The sequence below is a fragment of the Polypterus senegalus genome, chromosome 3 (genome assembly GCF_016835505.1).
Source record: "Polypterus senegalus isolate Bchr_013 chromosome 3, ASM1683550v1, whole genome shotgun sequence".
In the NCBI taxonomy this organism is placed as follows: Eukaryota; Metazoa; Chordata; class Cladistia; order Polypteriformes; family Polypteridae; genus Polypterus; species Polypterus senegalus.
In genome coordinates, this window is record NC_053156.1 from 298,680,530 (window position 1) to 298,698,485 (window position 17,956).

A 17,956-nucleotide genomic window follows, 5' to 3' on the forward strand; every position below is an offset into this window, starting at 1 on the left:
CTAGAGTCGTTACACTGGCTCCCAGTTAAATTTAGGGCTGATTTCAAAATCCTCATTTTAACATATAAAGCATTAAATGGCCGAGGTCCGGCTTACTTGTCTGAACTTATCATGACTTACAAACCTGAGCGCACATTAAGATCTCAAGATGCCAGTCTGCTTATGACTCCAAGGATTAATCAAATAACAGTGGGAGGTCGACCTTTTAGTTACAGGACCCCTAAACTGTGGACTGGTCTGCCTGTTACTATAAGAGATGCCCCTTCGGTCTCAGTTTTCATATCCCGGCTGAAGACTCACTACTTCAGTTTAGGACACCCTGACTAGAGCTGCTGATTAACTGTACAGACTGCATCTCTGTTGTTAGTCATGAACACTAAAACATAAGTAACATGACAGTTAGAATTTGATACTAACGCTCACCTATTCTGTTATTCTTCTCCCTACTCAAATGTGGCACTCGGTGCCCACGGCCCACCTGCCAAGTTGTTGTGCCTGCCTAAAGTAAAGTCATCTCTGGAGTTATCGGGTAGAGGGGTCCTTTCATCTGATTGGCTGGCCCAGCACTGACTCAGATATGGAATAGCCAAATGGGGGAGGCAGCTTGATGGCTGAGGTCTCCAGGACTCAAATCCAAATCATATTATGGGATACCATCTACTGTTAAATTCTGCTCCGTACTTGTAATATTTTTATTTTTATACTGTATTGAGGATGACTTATGTTCTGTTCTGTGTATTGTGTTGTATTGTATTGACCCCCTTCTTTTGACACCCACTGCACACTCAACCTATCTGGAATGGGGTCTCTCTTTGAATTGCCTTTCCCAAGGTTTCTTCCATTTTTTTTTTTTTCTTTGTCTTCTTAAGACAGTCAAGGCTGGGGGTCTGTCAAGAGGCAGGGCCTGTTAAAGCCCATTACGGCACTTCTTGTGTGATTTTGGGCTACACAAAAATAAATAGTATTGTATTGTATTGCGTGCCATGTTGGCTGGAAATTGGCTTCAGATTAACTGCTGGTCCCTCTCGGCAATACAGGGTCTTCACACACAGAGTCTATGGAGACCACAAGGCTTTTATGGCAATCTGCCTTCAAGATGTTTATGGTTTTAGTGGGGAGTAAGTCGTATTAATGTCAGATTAACAGCATACAAGACCAGAGAAGGCCATCAGGCACTTAATGAGAACAGATATCTTTGAGAACTCCACAAAGAACCTCATACTGCAAAAATGAGGATCACTCAAGGATTTGGTTCAGCTGGTGACCACTGCTTTGTGCTCAGGTGTCACCTCCACTGAATGGCTTTCACTACAGCGCTTTCTATGCCATCAAACTGAGGTGTCTTCTTTGTCAAGGATGGTCTGCTTTCTGAACATTGTTCCAGTATGAATATAAATACAATTCAATATTCTGTTCATCTGTCATAAACCTACTCACAAACTACTGGGTCTAGAACCTTGATTTTGACCCGATGCACTCTTTCAAGTCCAACAATTTGAGGTAGCAGTAAACTCAGCAGAGTGACCTGTGCTTGTGCATTTCCTATAGCACGCTGACAGGCAAATGATGTGATAATGGCAGAAAGAAACAAAAGACCTGTGATATCTTCTGAGTGACAAGCAAATTGCAAAGGCTGAGGACGTGACAAAGAAAAACATAAGAAGACAATGACCTACAACATCTGTTGAGTGACAAGCAAATTGCAGAGGCTGATGACATGACAACACCATCACAAGAAGAACCCCTGTGACGTGCTGTGTGATAAGCAAATTGCAGAGGCTGAGGACATGACAAAGAACACCATAACAAGAACCACCCCTGTGACATGTGCTGAGTTACAAGCAAATTGCAGAGGCTGATGACGCGGCAAAGAACACTATAAGAAGAAGACGACCTACAACATCTGTTGAGTGACAAGCAAACTGCAGAGGCTGATGAAATGACAAAGAACACCATCACAAGAAAGAGAAAAAGATGAAGACGACCCGCATCATCTGCTGAGTGACAAGCAAATCACAGAGATTGATGATGTGACAAAGAAAAACATAAGAAGACAACAACCTACAACATCTGTTGAGTGACAAGCAAATTGCAGAGGCTGATGAAATGACAAAGAACACCATAACAAGAACCACCCCTGTGACATGTGCTGAGTGACAAGCAAATTGCAGAGGCTGAAGACATGACAAAGAACACCATAACAAGAAGAAGAGCAGCGCCATCATTCAAGCATCATGTCTGAGAGATACAGAATTCAAGAAAGGCAAAGACAGAGAAATGCATGCAGCCAGAGGTCCGCATGTTTCACCTGTTCCCACCGCCCTCATTCACCTTGCAGTTCAGGGGTCAGTTTAAGGCTGACGAGCTGCTCAATGAGATCATCCTCGCTGTCCTCCATCTCAAATTTACAGCCCACGTATCCCATGTGCTCAATGCTGTACTTTATAAACCTGAAAGAAAGAGTGCAGTGTCAGTCAAATCAAGGGGACAATCCGCCGTGTTGCCTCATAATTCACTTTTACAAAAACTTTTTCCAACTTTTAGTGGAAAGCACCTGCTGTGACAGCCATCTGTCTCTCTGTCTGTCTGTCAGCCCACATTCAACAACTCGGCCTTCAGTGGACCAATTTTTTTGAAATTCTGCGGACTTCTTCTTCAAGAAAATTGGTCAAAATAGTTCAATCTTCGTTGAGATCTCTCAAAAGCAGTACGCTGTTCACATTTTGAACTGTCAAAATCTCTGACTGAAAAGCACCGGCGAATTTACAAACTCACCAATCATAAAGGAAAAGTTGTGTATTCTTTCAAGTCGAAGGCATTTCTTCCGAAACTGGCTATGTATGTTTTCAGCACACAAAACTGCATTCAAAAGCTAAGCGTTTCCTATACATTTTATACAATACACGGCCAGTCCTGACTTTTAATGTGACAAGACCAACAGAGAGAGAAAGATATACAATGGGGAAAACACGTATTGAACGCGTCAACATTGTATTCAGGAAAAAAATAAGAAAATATTTCCAAAGAGGCTAATCACATGAAACTCTCACCATTCACAACAGCATGTCTCTCTCTCTCTCCCTCTCCCTACCTACCTACCAGGTTGTAGCAGCGCTACTTGGAAATGAAACTTCAACTCCCAGCAGTCCCTGCGGTGGCTCTGATTGGTTGGCTGCTGGGCACAAGGAGGCCAGTTCTGTAGAGAAGTCTTTTGTGTTTCGTGTCTATTTGCCTTCCCATTCAATGCCTGTGGATTCTTCTTCTTCTGTCCAGGATCGTCTCCTGTTTTGGGTGTATGGACTGTCTGGTGTCTTCCTGCTGCATGAGGACTGTCTTGAGGATTTGTTGAGCGCTCCTGATCCCAATTCACACGCCATCATCTCATCAGGAAATAACGGTAGGGCTGATCTTTACATTCATGTACAGCGAGCCGATCGATCTCTGGACTGTCCATCTCCTTCATTTCATTTCACCAGTTGCCGTTTTCATGGACTTCATAGTGTGTGGGTTTTGTTAGCGGTTTGTTGTTGTTGAGTTTGTGTTTATTGTACATCACCGTAAGGGGAACTGGGGTGGGCTCGGTGTAGTTTCATATACTGCTCCAAAAAATGAAAAGACCACTTTTTAATGAGAGTCTAGCATCAAGTCAATGAAACTTGTCGGCTATCGATCTGGGGCCTCAAACATAACGGCGTGCCGTAGAATTCACACTAAAACACGGCGTACGGACAAAAGCAGAAATGTATGCACAGAAAAAATCCAGATGCAGAAATCTGTGCATTCGCCAACTTCCACGTTGTTCTGCTCCATAAATCCTGGTCAGCGTGAAAAGTAACGCACGTGCACGCGCCTGCTGTCACTCCCAAACTCCTCCCAGAATTACGCCTCTTTGAATATGCAAATCAATATAAATAGCCCGTAAGCTCAGCATTCTGTGAAAAGACACAATGGCAAAAGCACGGGGGGGAATAGAAGAATTTCAGCGAATACCAAGTGGAGGCAAAGAGTACAATTTGGAGTTGCTGCAATGAAATTTCGGCCAAATGGACTCGTCTGCCTGCCGGCCGCATCATCGTTTTGTTCCCTTTGATTTTCGGGGTGTCCTTCTGTCGGCTGATCGTTTTCATTTCCGTCCTTTTGTTCCTCACACATCACCATATCAGTCCACAGCAGTAGAGAGAGTCAGCAGGATTTCTTTTCCCATTCAGATCTGATGCGTTTTCAAAGTGTGCCCTTCATTTCTTGAGCAGTTTATATTCTTTAATTTCTGTTTTATTACCGGTTGATTTTTTTTGTCTCTCTGTGTGTGTGTGTGTGTGTGTGTGTGAGTCGGGCCGAGGCTGGGTGGTGCGTTCCTGTGATCCCCACCTAAAAAATAAATAAATAAATCACCGTCCTATCGACAGGGTGAATCTTAGCTGGGTTTTAGTCCACTACCAGGTCACGTGTGGTGAGTCTACTGGCGCAAAAATGTCTGCCGTCTCATCATCCAGGTGGACGTTACATATTAGTGGTGATTGAAGTGTCTCCCCAATTACTGAAGTGCTTTGAGTAGTGAGAAAAGTGCGATCTCTAGTGCCAAAAGTACTGGGACGCCTTCCTTTACCCAAACATGAACTTTAATGTCACCCCATAGACTTTAATATGGAGTCGACCCACCCTGTGCAGCTCTAACAGCTTCAGCTCTTCTGGAAAGCCTTTCCACAAGGTGTACGAGTGTGTTGATGGGAATTTTGGACCAGGAGAGCATTTGTGAGGTCAGACACTGATGTTGGACGAGAAGATCTGGCTCGCTCACAGTCTCCACTCTAATTCATCCCAAAGGTGCTCTCTCTGTGCAGGCCAGTCAAGTTCCTCCACACCAAACTCGCTCCTCCACTTATTTATAGACCTTGCTTTGTTCACTGGTGTGTGTCCAGTTATGCTGCCGTCCCCAAACTGGTCCCATAAAGTTGGGAGCATGAAATTGTCCAAAATGGCCTTGTATGCCAGAGCTGCCACAGTTACGTTCTCCACCGCACCACCCACAGCTCCACACTCACGCCCATGAAGCACGGCTAGAAACCCAAAGTGGTCTTCTTACCTTGCCCAGGTAGGGTCCTTGCTGAGGATCAGCGGGTTACCCACAAGGATCAGCAAAGCCTTGGCCCGAGTCACAGTAACATTGAATCTCTGATTAACACAAATGTTGAAAACGGTTAGAAGAGAGTCACGCCAAGTCTCACCTGAGCTCCTCCTGCTTCACTAGCCGCGTCTCCTACCTTGGGGTTGTTCAGGAAGCCGAGATTGAATTCCTCGTCCATTCTGACGTAATCCTGGCAGCTACGGACAGTCGAGACGATGATGACCTTCCGCTCCTGTCCTTGGAACTCCTCCACTGACCCAATCTGTCAGACAAAAGTCCAGCACAGGGACGTCACGGTTTCATCAGTCAGATAACACCTGAGGTTTCTCAAAGCTATGACTGCACAGTTTAGATAATAAATGTGGAAAACCTCAGGAAGGGACTTCAACTTGGCAACTCACGGCAATTGTGTTTAGGCCTTGAGGGTGGAAAGAAACTGAATGATTAAAAAAAGTTAATCAGATGGAGAAGAATATCGGGGAAGACACAAAAGGCGGCTCAGACAACATTATTCTGCATGTACCGTATATACTGGCGTATACAGTGGACATAGAAAAGAATCCCCCCTTTGAAATACAGTAATCCCACGCTACTTCGCGATTCACTTTTCGCAAATTCACGACTTTGCGGGTTTTTAAATATAGTAGTAGTATTTCCTAGTCTAAGAACAACAAAACAAGTTCGGTGACTAAGTGCGTTGTAACACGGGCTGTGATTGGTGCTTTGACTGATGCCCAGATCCCACAGCACCTCCCCATGTCTCTCTGTCGCGGCCATTTCGCTTCAAGCTTTCTCGCCGAGCGGTTTTAATTTACACTGTACTGTGTGTGACTTCTTTGTGGTTTCTTTGTGTTCAACTTCGCCTCAATTTTCACCCCCTGCAATGGCTCCCAAACGTGCTACTTCTTCCAAGGCTGGTGCTGAGCCTAAATGCCAACGAAGAATGATGAAGATCGCGGATAAGGTGAAACTTCTGGATATGTTGAAGGAAAGGAGAACGTTCGCGGCTGTGGCTGCAGACTGGCTAAGGATCTGCAAGAGCGGTCACAGGAATGGGACGACGATATGGTTCGATCGGTCCAATTTTGCAACAAGGTCGACGACGTCATGACCGCCTACAAGCTGCTCTTCGACCGGAAAAAGAAGCAGCGGCAGCAGCTGCCGATCACAATGTTTTTGCAGCCTCGCAAAAAAGAGCCAGTTCCTACTACTACTACGGATACACCTTCGGAAACCGTGGAAGAGGTTCCCCAGGAAATGGCACCGCCGTCTGAAGAGACGAAAAATACAGTCAACGGCTGCGCAGTAAAAGTCATCATCACCGTCATCATCATCATTTTTACTGCACAGCATATTTATCACCATCATCACGTCATATATAGCTACGTGTACTTCACTATAAAGTAATTGTAAACTTATCTACCGATGTCATATTGCTTAACAGTTGTCCCTGTTATTAATAGAGTAAAGGGTGGGCTGTAAACAGTACAGGGAGGGTTTAAAAACGTCCAAATACACGTTAAATAATTAAATAAGATAGATATATCAGATAGATAGATATGAAAGACACTATATAATAGATAATAGATAGATAGATAGATATATGAAAGACACTATATAATAGATAGATAGATAGATAGATAGATAGATATGAAAGACACTATATAATAGATAGATAGATAGATAGATATGAAAGACACTATATAATAGATAGATAGATAGATAGGTTCCAAGGCCTTTCATATCTATCTCCCGCGATAAATGAGGGATTACTGTATTCCCATTTTGTTTTTGCTTTACCGCCTTAAATGAACACACACAAACCAATATTTTTTCCAGCTTTACTTACTCAATGCAATCTCTAACATCCAAGTGAAAGACATCACAGCTACAGTTCAGAAGAATTATAAAAAAATAAAAAACAAGAAATCCCGAGATGAATAAAGGATCTCCGAGATCAGGAGGATGCTGTACCACCTCAACAGTGAGGCGTCGTCATGCAAGAACACCATGCCCATGGATGACAGTCCCAAGTTTAGGCTTTAGCTCTTCAGTGAGCATCTCGCTGTGGATTGCTGAACCGTTTTTCCTGATTTTGGGCCCTTGAAAATCCCAGAAGTGGGGCAGCCATTGTTTCTGTTACAAATGGTCGGACGTAGCACAGCAGTGCCTGGGGGGGACTGGGACTTCGTCTGGAAAGCGCTGATCAGACCGTGCTGCCTTCAGAAGGTTTCATATCACCGGAGTGAAGATCATTTTTGACTCGCCCACGTACATACAGTTGAAGTCAGAAGTTTCCATACAACTTTGGGTGAATTCTTTAAAACTCACTTTATAACCCCGCCACAGATTTTATACTAACAAACTATAAATTTGTTGAAGACTACTCTGTGCAGGGCCAAAGTCAATTTTTGTCCACCGATGTTCAGAGACCTCAGCGTATTTCACTTTCTATTGTCGATATCACAATTCCAGTGGGTCACTCCGTTCATATTTGGTCGTATTAACTTGAGCCGAATGTTTTAGGTCGCCCTACACAAGCTTCTTTTACAATATGCTGCTGGAATTTTGGCCCATCCCTCCAGACAGACCTGGTGTAACCGGGACAGGTTTGTAGGCCTCGTTGATTGCGCATACTTTTTCAGCTTGACTGAGGTCAGAACTTTGTGATGTTCACAACAATACCTTGACCTTGTTGTCCTGAAGCCATTTTGCCATAACTTTGGAGGTCTACTTGGGGTCGTCGTCCATTTGGAAGACCAATTTGTGCAAGAACTTCAACTTCCTTGCTGAGCTCTTGAGATGTTGCTGCAGTGTATCTCCATCATTTTCCTTCCTCATGATGCCATCTATTTTGTGAAGTGCACCAGTCTCTCCTGCAGGAAAGCCAACCAACAACATGATGCTCCCACTCCCACGCTTGATGGTTGGGATAGCTTTAAAGACTCACCCTTTTCTCCTCCGAACATAACGATGATCATTATGGCCCAACAGTTCAATCTTGGATTCATCAGACCAGAGGACATTTCTCCACAAGGTTAGATATTTGCCCCCATGTGCCACTGCAAACTGCAGTCTGGCTTTTTGATGGTGGCTTTGTAGCAGTGGCTTCTTGCTGATCAGCCTTTCAGGTCATGTTGATTTCCCTACTTGTCTACCTGTTTTCTCCAGTATCTTCACATGGTCCATTTCCTATGTTCTGGGATTGATCTGCACTCTTGGTGTCAAAGTCCATTCTTCTCTAGAAGACACAAAAAGTGTCTCCTTCCTGAGTGGTGTGACGGCTGTGTGAGCCCTTGGTGTTTATACTTGTGTTTCATTGTTTGTACAGATGAACGTGGAACCTTCAGGTGTTTGGTAATTCTTCCCAAGGATGAACCTGATTTGTGGAGGTCCACCATTTTTTTTCTTTGGTCTTGGCTAATTTCTTTTGAATTTTTCCCATTGTGTCCAGTAAAGAGGCAGTGAGTTTGATGGTAGGCCTCAACATCCATCCACATGGTGACTCCAGTTTGGCTAATTGGCTATCAGGAGCTAATTGTTGACGTCATCATCTGGAATTTTCCAAGCTGTTTAAAGGCTTTGTTAACAAAGTGCATGGAAACTTGTGACCCCCTGGAATTGTGATCTAGTCAAGAAAAGTGAAATATTCTAAGCTCTGTGAACATTATTGGAATAAAATGACTTCTGCCCTGCACAAAGTTGATGTCTTAAACGATATGCCCAATTTATAGTTTGTTAGTATGAAATCTGTGGAGGGCTTAGAAAATGAAATGTAAAGAATTGGATGGAAACTTCTGACTTCGACTGTACAGGATATAAACCCTTGATGCTCATTTCCAGAAATTCATTGGGTTTACATATCAGGACATAATTAGCAATCGTTTAGTCCTGACGCCATTCACTACAATATCTCCCTCTTCTGACTCGGTGATGAAGTGTCGGAGATTAGACACACAAACTGCCCAAAGGCGCAGTCGGGATACCACTACCGGTGGGTGCGTTGGAGTTCCACGATAAGAACGGGCCAATCAGCACACACAGGCCATTCTTGGTTTCCTCCAGACCTGACACTTACAATCGAGGCCAGACAGCTCAATCTTGGTCTCATCACACCAAAGAATCTTGTTTCTCAAAGTTTGAGAGTCCCCTATAGGTGCCTTTTAGCAGACTCCAAGAAGGTCTTCCATATGTTGATTGGCTACTCGGTCATAAAGCCCAGATTAGTGAAGCACTGCAGGGGTGGTTGACCACCTGTAAGTGTCTCTCCATCTCCACACAGGCTCTCCAGAGCTCAGCCAGAGTTACCATTGGGTTCTTGGTCACCTCCATTACCAAGACCCCTCTCCCCTGGCTGCCTCAAGAAGAGTTGTGGTTGGTCCAAACTAATCCCATTTACCAATTATGGAGGCCGCTGGGCTCTTGGAAGCCGTCAATGCTGCAGACATTTTTGTAGTCTTTTCCCCTGATCTATGGCTCCACACAATCCTGTCTCTGATCCCTGCAGACAATTCCGAAGGACTGGAAAATGGCAAATATCATGCCATTGTATAAAAAGGGTGACCGGGCAGAGCCAAGCAACTACAGGCCAGTAAGCTTAACATGAAACATCAGAGGAAAATTAATGGAAGGAATTATTAAGGATAAGATTGAGCAACACCTGGCAAGGACAGAAGTTATTAGGAACAGTCAGCGTGAGGTCAGAAGAGGGAGGTCGTGTTTTACTAACAGGCTGGAATTCTATGAGGAGGCAACAAAAGCATACGATCAAAGTGGAGCTTATGATATTATTTATCTGGACTTTCAGAAAGCATTTGATAAGGTGCCACATGAGAGGTTGGGCATCAAACTAAAAGAAGTGGGAGTTCAGGGTGTGGATGGGTGCAGAATTGACTCAGACACAGTAAGCGGCGGGTGATAAGGGTGTGAGGAACCTCTTTAGAACTGGCTGATGTTCAGAGTGGTGACCAGCAGTGGGCAGTGTTGGGGCAGCTGCTATTTTTAATATCTATAAATGATTTAGATAGGAATATAAGTAAAAATCAGGTTAAGTTTGCAGATGATACCAAGAAAGGTGGATTACCAGATAATTTGGAATCTGTTATATCATCACAGAAGGACTTGGACAGCAGACAGGCTTTAATGGCAGTAAATGTAAAGAATTACACATAGGAAGTAAAAATGTGAGGTTTGAATACAGAATGGGGGGTCCGAAAATCGAGAGTACACCTTATGAGAAGAGTCGTAGTGGACTCTAAGCTATCGACTTCCAGACAGTGTTCAGAAGCCATTAAGAAGGCTAACAGAATGTCAGGTTATATAGCGCCTTGATGTGTGGAGTACAAGTCACAGGAGGTTCTGCTCAGTCTTTATAACACACTGGTGAGGCCTCATCTGGAGTCCTGGGTGCAGGTTTGGTCTCCAGGCTACAAAAAGGACATAACAGCACAAGAGAAGGTCCAGAGAGGAGCGACTGGGCTGATTAGAGGACTACAGAGATTGAGTTATGAGGAAAGATTAAAAGAGCTGAGCCTTTACAGTTTAAGACAACGAAGATTAAGAGGAGACCTGAGTGAAGTGTTTAAAATGATAAAGGTAATTAGTCCAGTGGATCGAGACAGTGAGTTTAAAATGAGTTCATCAAGAACACGGGGACACAGCTAGAAACTTGTTAAAAGGTAAATTTTGCACAAACATTAGGAAGTTCTTCCTCACACAGAGAACCACAGACACATGGAATAAGCAACCAAGTAGTGTGGTGGACAGTAAGAGTTTAGGGACTTTAAAAAGTCAACTTGACGTTATTTAGGATGAAATAAGTGGACAGGACTGGTGAGTTTTGTTGGGCTGAATGGCCTGTTGTCGTCCAGATTGTTCTAATGTTCTAATTCCTTGGACCTCATGACTTTTTCCTCAATTGTGGGACCTTCTACAGTCAGCTGTGTGTCTGTCCTAATCTTTGGTCAGTTCAGTTGACTGGACTGATGGGCATGAAATAAGGTGTAGAAACATCTCAACAATGATCAGCAGAAGGGGATTCGCCTGAGCCAAATTTCAACCATCAAAGCAAAGGGTCCCACTACTTGTGTCAAGGTGAGAGTTCACTTTTTTTTTTTTAACTTTTAATAAATTGAAAAAAAAAAAAAAATCTGAAATCCCCGTTTCTGCTTTGTCATTCCGGGGTTTTCAGTGGTGTTTGATGAGGGGACAATGAACGTAAATGATTTTAACGCAAGGCTGCAACATAACAAAATGTGAACAAAGTGAATGGGTCTGACGACTTTCTGTGGGTGCCATTACAGCACAGACGGACCTTCACCTCTCAGACTTGTAGGGTGTAATGAGGTGTTGCCATCATAGATGAATTCCTGCTGTTTACTCTTTGGATAAAACAAGCAAATAAACCACAACAGAGGATCATGTCATCTGGGTTACATCCTACCCATTACAGCCGCACAAAGCCGTAAATATGCAGATAGCTGAAAACGAACAAGATGGTTCCATTCTCTCACCTTTAATTCCTGGATGTCCTTCATATTCTTCAGCTCCTTGTCAATAGTTCTTATGGCTGTGCGTATCTTCTCCACCTTGGGGTAAGAACAATGACAAAGTTACTGAGTGCTACTTGCGGAGCATTGAACTTGGCATGCATGGTATGCGTGGCGCCTCGCGCCCGTTTACATTTTACTTTGAAATGCTTTTAGTGTTTCGTCAATTCCTTAACCATTGGTATGGTTTTGTTTTATTTTGTTTGTTGCCCTCAATGAGATTCTAAGCCTGCAGGGATGGAGTCTGGTTATGAATGAGGACACACACTCAGTAAGAGATGGAGAATCTATAATGGAGATTACCAAAGGTCAAACAGATCTGTCAAAATGTTAACCAAAAGTCCTTAATACCAAAATCTCAACCAAAAACCACGAATTGACAAGTCAACATTGCGGTTACCCTAATTTCAAACACCTCTGAACATTCCTGGAGCATTCTGGGAACACCGATGAAGCTACCCTCTCACATCGATGGCACCCGTTGGCGGAGTTGGCTGTGGACTTGAAGAGGAAAAACCGCAGAGGCACAACCAGCCTGTCTGAATTTACAGCACTCGAGGGGGTACAGAGGGTGGCCTGTAGGACAAAGTGACCACCGCCCATTCTGATAGGCTTTAGGGAGTCGTCATATGGTTTTGCTGTTGCTTCGATCATTTTCATTTGTACTTGAATTGGGGGTTTGTTTGTGAGGTCGAGGATTCTGTTTCTATCATTTTTTTCTCTCAGGTCTTGGATGCCATTTCAGGTCCTGAAAAGCCACCATTTTGAGTCCCTGCTTCCCCGGGTATCCGTGGGCGTGACCTCAGAGGTCATGACCTGTTTGTAATTGAAACGCATCGGGATAAAAATACGTCTAGGGGTTTGTTTCCTAATCTGATCTGCGGATACCAAAAACACCTTTGCTCTAAATATTCTCACGTTGTTTAGTTCGGTTTTCACCACTTGCTTGTTCTTTCAATCTCGATTTTTGCCTCACATTTTGTCTTCTGTTTCTGTTAGTCAGTTCCAAGCTTGTTCTTTTCTTTTACACCCACTTGCTTCGCTCGCCAACCCTCGGGCCCAGCCACTTCAGGTCTCTACCGCTCGCGTATGTGGATTTCACTTTCACCAAACCACAAATCTTTTAAGTCTCGCGGATATGCCTCTTCATTGAGAAGAAACACTACTTTTCCCTGATGGCAACACGAATTAGACGATCTACAAATCTCTGACTTAAAGTGTAAAGCCGAACAATATATTCGATATCTTTTCGCTGTTCCATTATTTCACTGAGTAATAATTTCCATTTGTTTGCACTAATCTGATCTTTATTATCATTTTTTTGAGACTTTTGAATTTTCTTGCTTCCTTTATCTCTAACCTGCTCTGCATGTGTATCGCGCCAACGTTTATGAATTCTTTACGATGTTCTACTTTGTCGTCTACTCTTTGTCTTTTATTTCCGGCCCCGGGTTGTGCTTAAATCTCTTGGCACAATGTCTCGTTTCGCGGGTCATGAAAGTGTCTCTCTGAGAAAATCATGTCTCACCCCAGGATTTTTTTTATATAATAGTGAGATATATAATAGTGAGATGTTTTCATCATGCATCTCCTGGTACTGCTAAAAATGTTTACCTGTCAGTTTGCTGCAACCTAACTTAGTCATAGGACTACTGTACTGTTTCAATGACGCCGGTCGCAGTTATGCATTTGCAGTGAAAGGACAAGGAGAAGAGATGAAAACTATGCCATCCTAAGGTTGGTTAACCAGGAACAGAAATCTAATTTTTCAATTATCCCATGTGCGTGCCAAAAAAAATCGAAGTCAAAATTCCCAAAGAACTGGGGTCTTCTAACCAGAAACACACCAATGAAAGTATCGATAATTAGCACAGCTTTTATCCATCCTTGAATACTATGGGATTGTTTGTGCTGACCTTTTATATGGCTGTGCCGACGATATCATGTGATGTACCGTCCCAGACAGCTCTGTAAAACATCACCACCAACGCTAACACCGGGTACACAAGTGGAAAACAAAATGGCTTCACAGAACAACAGTTAACTCTGGAATCCCTGAAGCTTACAATTTTTTTCGTTGTCCCTGACCTCCTTAAATTTTCCTGATACGCGCCAAGAAGCTCGTAGCTCCTTATCGCTGCGCCGTTAGCCCTCTATTGTTTTGCAAATGTGTGGATTAGCAGAATGCAGCCTGCTATAAAAATTCAGTCAGATGAAGGCATCGCCAGGCCGCAATCCTCACAGCTCAAGTGTGTGTTGAAGTGTTTAGCTGGCGATGCGTTTGTAAGGAATTATATAGGTAACAAAATATCGTGATTTGAAATGCACACAATTTATGAGGGTATCGTGTCTACAACGATCTGTGCAAATATAGGATGACAGAGGAAATGCGAGGCAAGAAATACTGAACACACGGCTAAAACAGAAAATGTTTTCCTGTGTTATAGTAATAATGACATCATTTTGAAATGAAGTGTAGGATGTGAGAAGACTGAAGCAGAAATAACCAAGAAACACTTTCAGAAAAAGTGTAACAGAACAAGTACGCTTTTATTCAAGAGTAAAACCGAAGAAAAACAAAATTGTTCAATTGACATGTCGCTAAAGCCCAACTATCATAAAGACGTTCACATACGTGTGTAATTGTTGTCTGGAATATGTGTGTGTTTGTCACTGTGAGTTTGCCCCTTTCCCCATCCCTGCTAATGGTGGAATGGCTTAATTTGTAAGGCCAGCCAATGGTACAAGGGGAGGGGAGCACCTGGCTTGGAGGGCCCAACAGACTGTAGGGGGAGGAGCCAACGGTATGTAAATGGGAGGCGGGGAAAAGGAGGGAAGGAGCGCAGAGCCAAAGGAGAAGCAGGAAAAGGCAAGAGGGATGGAAAGCGTCAGGTGAACCCGGGCTCATTTCAGGACAAATTATTTTCCCTTTCTGGTGAAGACATTCGGAAGAAGACCTGACGGGCCAGCACAAGGGACTGTTGATCTGTACGTTTCCCGGAACAGGAGGTGCAGTTCGGTGCATCATTTCCCACTACAGACTGTAGACAGTCATCCCCAACAGAGAATATTTAAAGGACTACGAATACGTTTCATTTTTCTTTTTCTTGTTCTCATATTTATGTATTAGTGGCTGAGTATGTGGTTGAGTGTTTTGTGCCGTGATTTGTGTGGGGTGTGAAGCACTGCAGCTCGATAATATGCATAGAGGGGTTTTGTTAAGTGTGTGTCATTTCTTACAATAATCATTTTTAACTTAACTCTGCATTCACTGGTGTGTTTCTGTACTTGGGATGGTGTAGTAGGGATGTAGTGTTGGTCGCTCGCTCCCCGTATATTACGGTGTATAAAATCTACAAATTATTCTCTATATTTTTATATTATATTTTGCTCAATCCCAACAAGATGAATTCAGATGCAGGATACTTGTATAGGCATCTATACTAATAAAAGGCAAAGCCCTCACTCACTCACTGACTCACCACTAATTCTCCAGCTTCCCATGTAGGTAGAAGGCTGAAATTTGGCAGGCTCATTCCTTACAGTTTACTTACAAAAGTTAAGCAGGTTTCATTTTGAAATGCTACGCATTATCATAATGGTCGAAACCAATGTACGTACTTATTTCGGTAGTATGATGCCACTGTCGGCCGCCATATTGAACTTTTCAACGGTCTGTTACTTATGAGCCCATCTTCAAGAAATTTGGTACGTGGGTTCCCAACACTAACTGAATCCTACTTACATACATATATACGTCCATAGCCTGCAGCTCGGTCTCCGTGTGAGGCGGCGTTGGGTCCCTCATCCAAACGCCTCCCAAGTTGTTGGCTGCCTGCCTCTATAAAGCCGTCCGTTGCTCCAGTCTCTACATTCCCTTCCTTGCTTCGCCACTGGATTCACGTCTCCCTGCTGATAACTACAGCCTTTTTATTTAATCCACGGCTTCTCCTCTGTTTTATTGTTCATTTATTACGATTATAGTTATTGTATAGGTATTTTAGACTTTCTTTACATTGTTCAGGTACCCATTTCCTTTATCATTCCAACCGTACCCGCATTAACATGTCTATCGAAGTAATCACCATCGATCAAAGAACTGTCACTTACCGAGTGGTTTCCATGCCCGGAGATGGCACCTATCTTTTCCATTCTCTGTGTTACATATTGCATGGCCATATCAGGCTCACTCTTGATATCCGGAGGAACATTGTGTCTTATGTATTGAATGACTGGGACAGGTTCAAGTTGTGGACTGATGACGGTACAGGAGATAATTAGACTACACAGGAGCACTAGAAGAGTGAAATGCTTAAGCCCTTCACCTATGGTTCTGGATGTGAGTTGATGGCTGCCGCTGAATTGTGCGGTTGTTGCTTTCAAGTGCACAGAAATGGCCAAATATTTTACACCTTTCGACAACCGCCAATGCCTCTTAAACATCTTAGATTCACAGGTGACCATTTCAGTAGTGGACACTTTGATGTTTAGAAATGTTTAATCTCTCAAAAGCTGGATGTGAAGTTATCGATGAAACTGGTTGTATGCTTACAACGCTTGACAGATGCCGAATTTCACTTCAACACAAGTCCTACAAATACTAACGTAATTGAAACAAACCATAAAACTCAAACCGATTATGACAGCAGCAATCCAAGCTGTGAGATTTGAAACAAGATTACTGTTCACACGGCCAACTGTACGTTACATGTTCAAGAGTAAGCTCAGCGCACAGCTTGGTCATGTTACAACCAGAGGGCCGAACTGACAATGTGGTATACAAAGAGATCCTTAACAAATAATTATTGGTATATTTTCCCTCAGTTTAAAAAGGTTTAATTTTCTTCTTAATAAAAATTTTAAGGCAGTACTTCGCCACTGCAAACCGCGGGTATTTTGCTAGTTATAATATAAAAGGCATATCCTCTTCCTTTACACCTCACTTTTATAACACTTGTTCACAGCATAGTGCTAAATTAGTATTACAGCCTGGTAAAGGAAGACTGAGCCGATATCTCAGGATATTGATTACTTTATGGATGGACATCTGGGACAACAATTTGGTTTACAGTCTGGGAAAAAATAGATTGAAGAGTTTGAGCAAAATTCATCCATCATATTGACAGCCAGCCAATCAGGTGCATGCAACAATCATGTTTTGTGAAACCACGGCATGAAATTTTATAATAAATATGACTCATTTGAAAACAACTAAGAAGAGAAAAAGCGATGACAGAAGAGCAACGTCAGAAAAGAAAACAAAGACACGTATGACCATTTTTCATCCGATCATCAGTTAACAGCATTTTCATGAACATCGATTGCTAAATCAAACACCGCCCTGCGACATCTTCCTTGTCATCTGTTTTGTAAGCTTTTTCTAATGACTATATATATCCAGACTATTCTATCAGTTCTATCTTCTGTTATTCTTTGTTCCAGTGGTATTATTATTATTCCTGTAATAAATACCATGCTGCTTTTAACTTTCTATGCTTTGTCTTAATGTCTAGAGTGATTGAAGTAATATGTTAGATTTCCCTGAGCACCTAGTGCAGCCGGAGGTTTGCCATACGCTCCGTGCTGCGAGGTTTACTAAGGTTGAGGGTGAGAGCTCCACCCAATAGTAGGAAACAGTATGTAAAGTAAGGCATTCTTGGCTTATAAATGGCCGATAGTCAAGAGTGCTGAGCCTTTGTATGTTTAAATGTATTCTTACAGGCCAAAAGTAATATGAAGTCTGAGATGTTAAAACATTGTATGTTGTTCGTGCCGATAATAAGTAAGTCTTTTGAAGTGCTGAGAGAGTGACAGGCTGTGTTATTCCTAAAGCACTTGTGTGGTTTAAAATGCTAGAGGTTAACCAGCTGTGTGTGTGTGTCATTCATGGGGCACTGTTAAGTTTCTGTGTGTATGCGTATAGCTATGTATGTGTGTGTTCATCTTAAAGTGCAACAGCAGACCAACACGCTAACGAACTTGACGAGTACACTTACCCCTAAAGAAAACAGGTAAAGGGTAAGTAGAGGGAAATACTACAATAATACGCCAGGTTATTTCTTTTTTATTTTCCTTTGCTGCCACTCTAGGACGACAGCACATATTATAATCGAGCCGGCTTGAGAAGCGGTACACGTGTGTGTTTACCAATTTCATTTTCAACCAGTTGTCACAGTGGTAATGCTGCTCTTTCACGGATCCTCCTTACTAACCTCGAGGTGATAGGTTTGAATCCCACATTGTCTCTGCATTTAGAGCTTTGAGTAGTGAGCTTCTATTATTA

The 17,956-nt window shown here is 42.8% G+C and overlaps 1 protein-coding gene across 3 annotated transcripts in view; it reads right to left on the reverse strand.

The window, feature by feature from the left end:
* The window catches only part of LOC120526342 (putative helicase MOV-10), a 166,381-nt gene that overhangs the window by 17,192 nt on the left and 131,233 nt on the right, over positions 1–17,956 (reverse strand). For all 3 annotated transcript variants that reach the window (XR_005633117.1, XM_039749497.1, XM_039749496.1), the window contains 4 exons: positions 11,638–11,712; positions 5,262–5,387; positions 5,084–5,172; positions 2,332–2,450 (listed from right to left, as the gene is read on the reverse strand). Coding sequence is in view for 2 of the 3 variants with exons in the window: in XM_039749497.1 (XP_039605431.1) it covers positions 2,332–2,450; positions 5,084–5,172; positions 5,262–5,387; positions 11,638–11,712 (409 nt within the window). In the remaining variant the exon portion in view is untranslated. The remainder of the gene's footprint in view (positions 1–2,331; positions 2,451–5,083; positions 5,173–5,261; positions 5,388–11,637; positions 11,713–17,956) is intronic.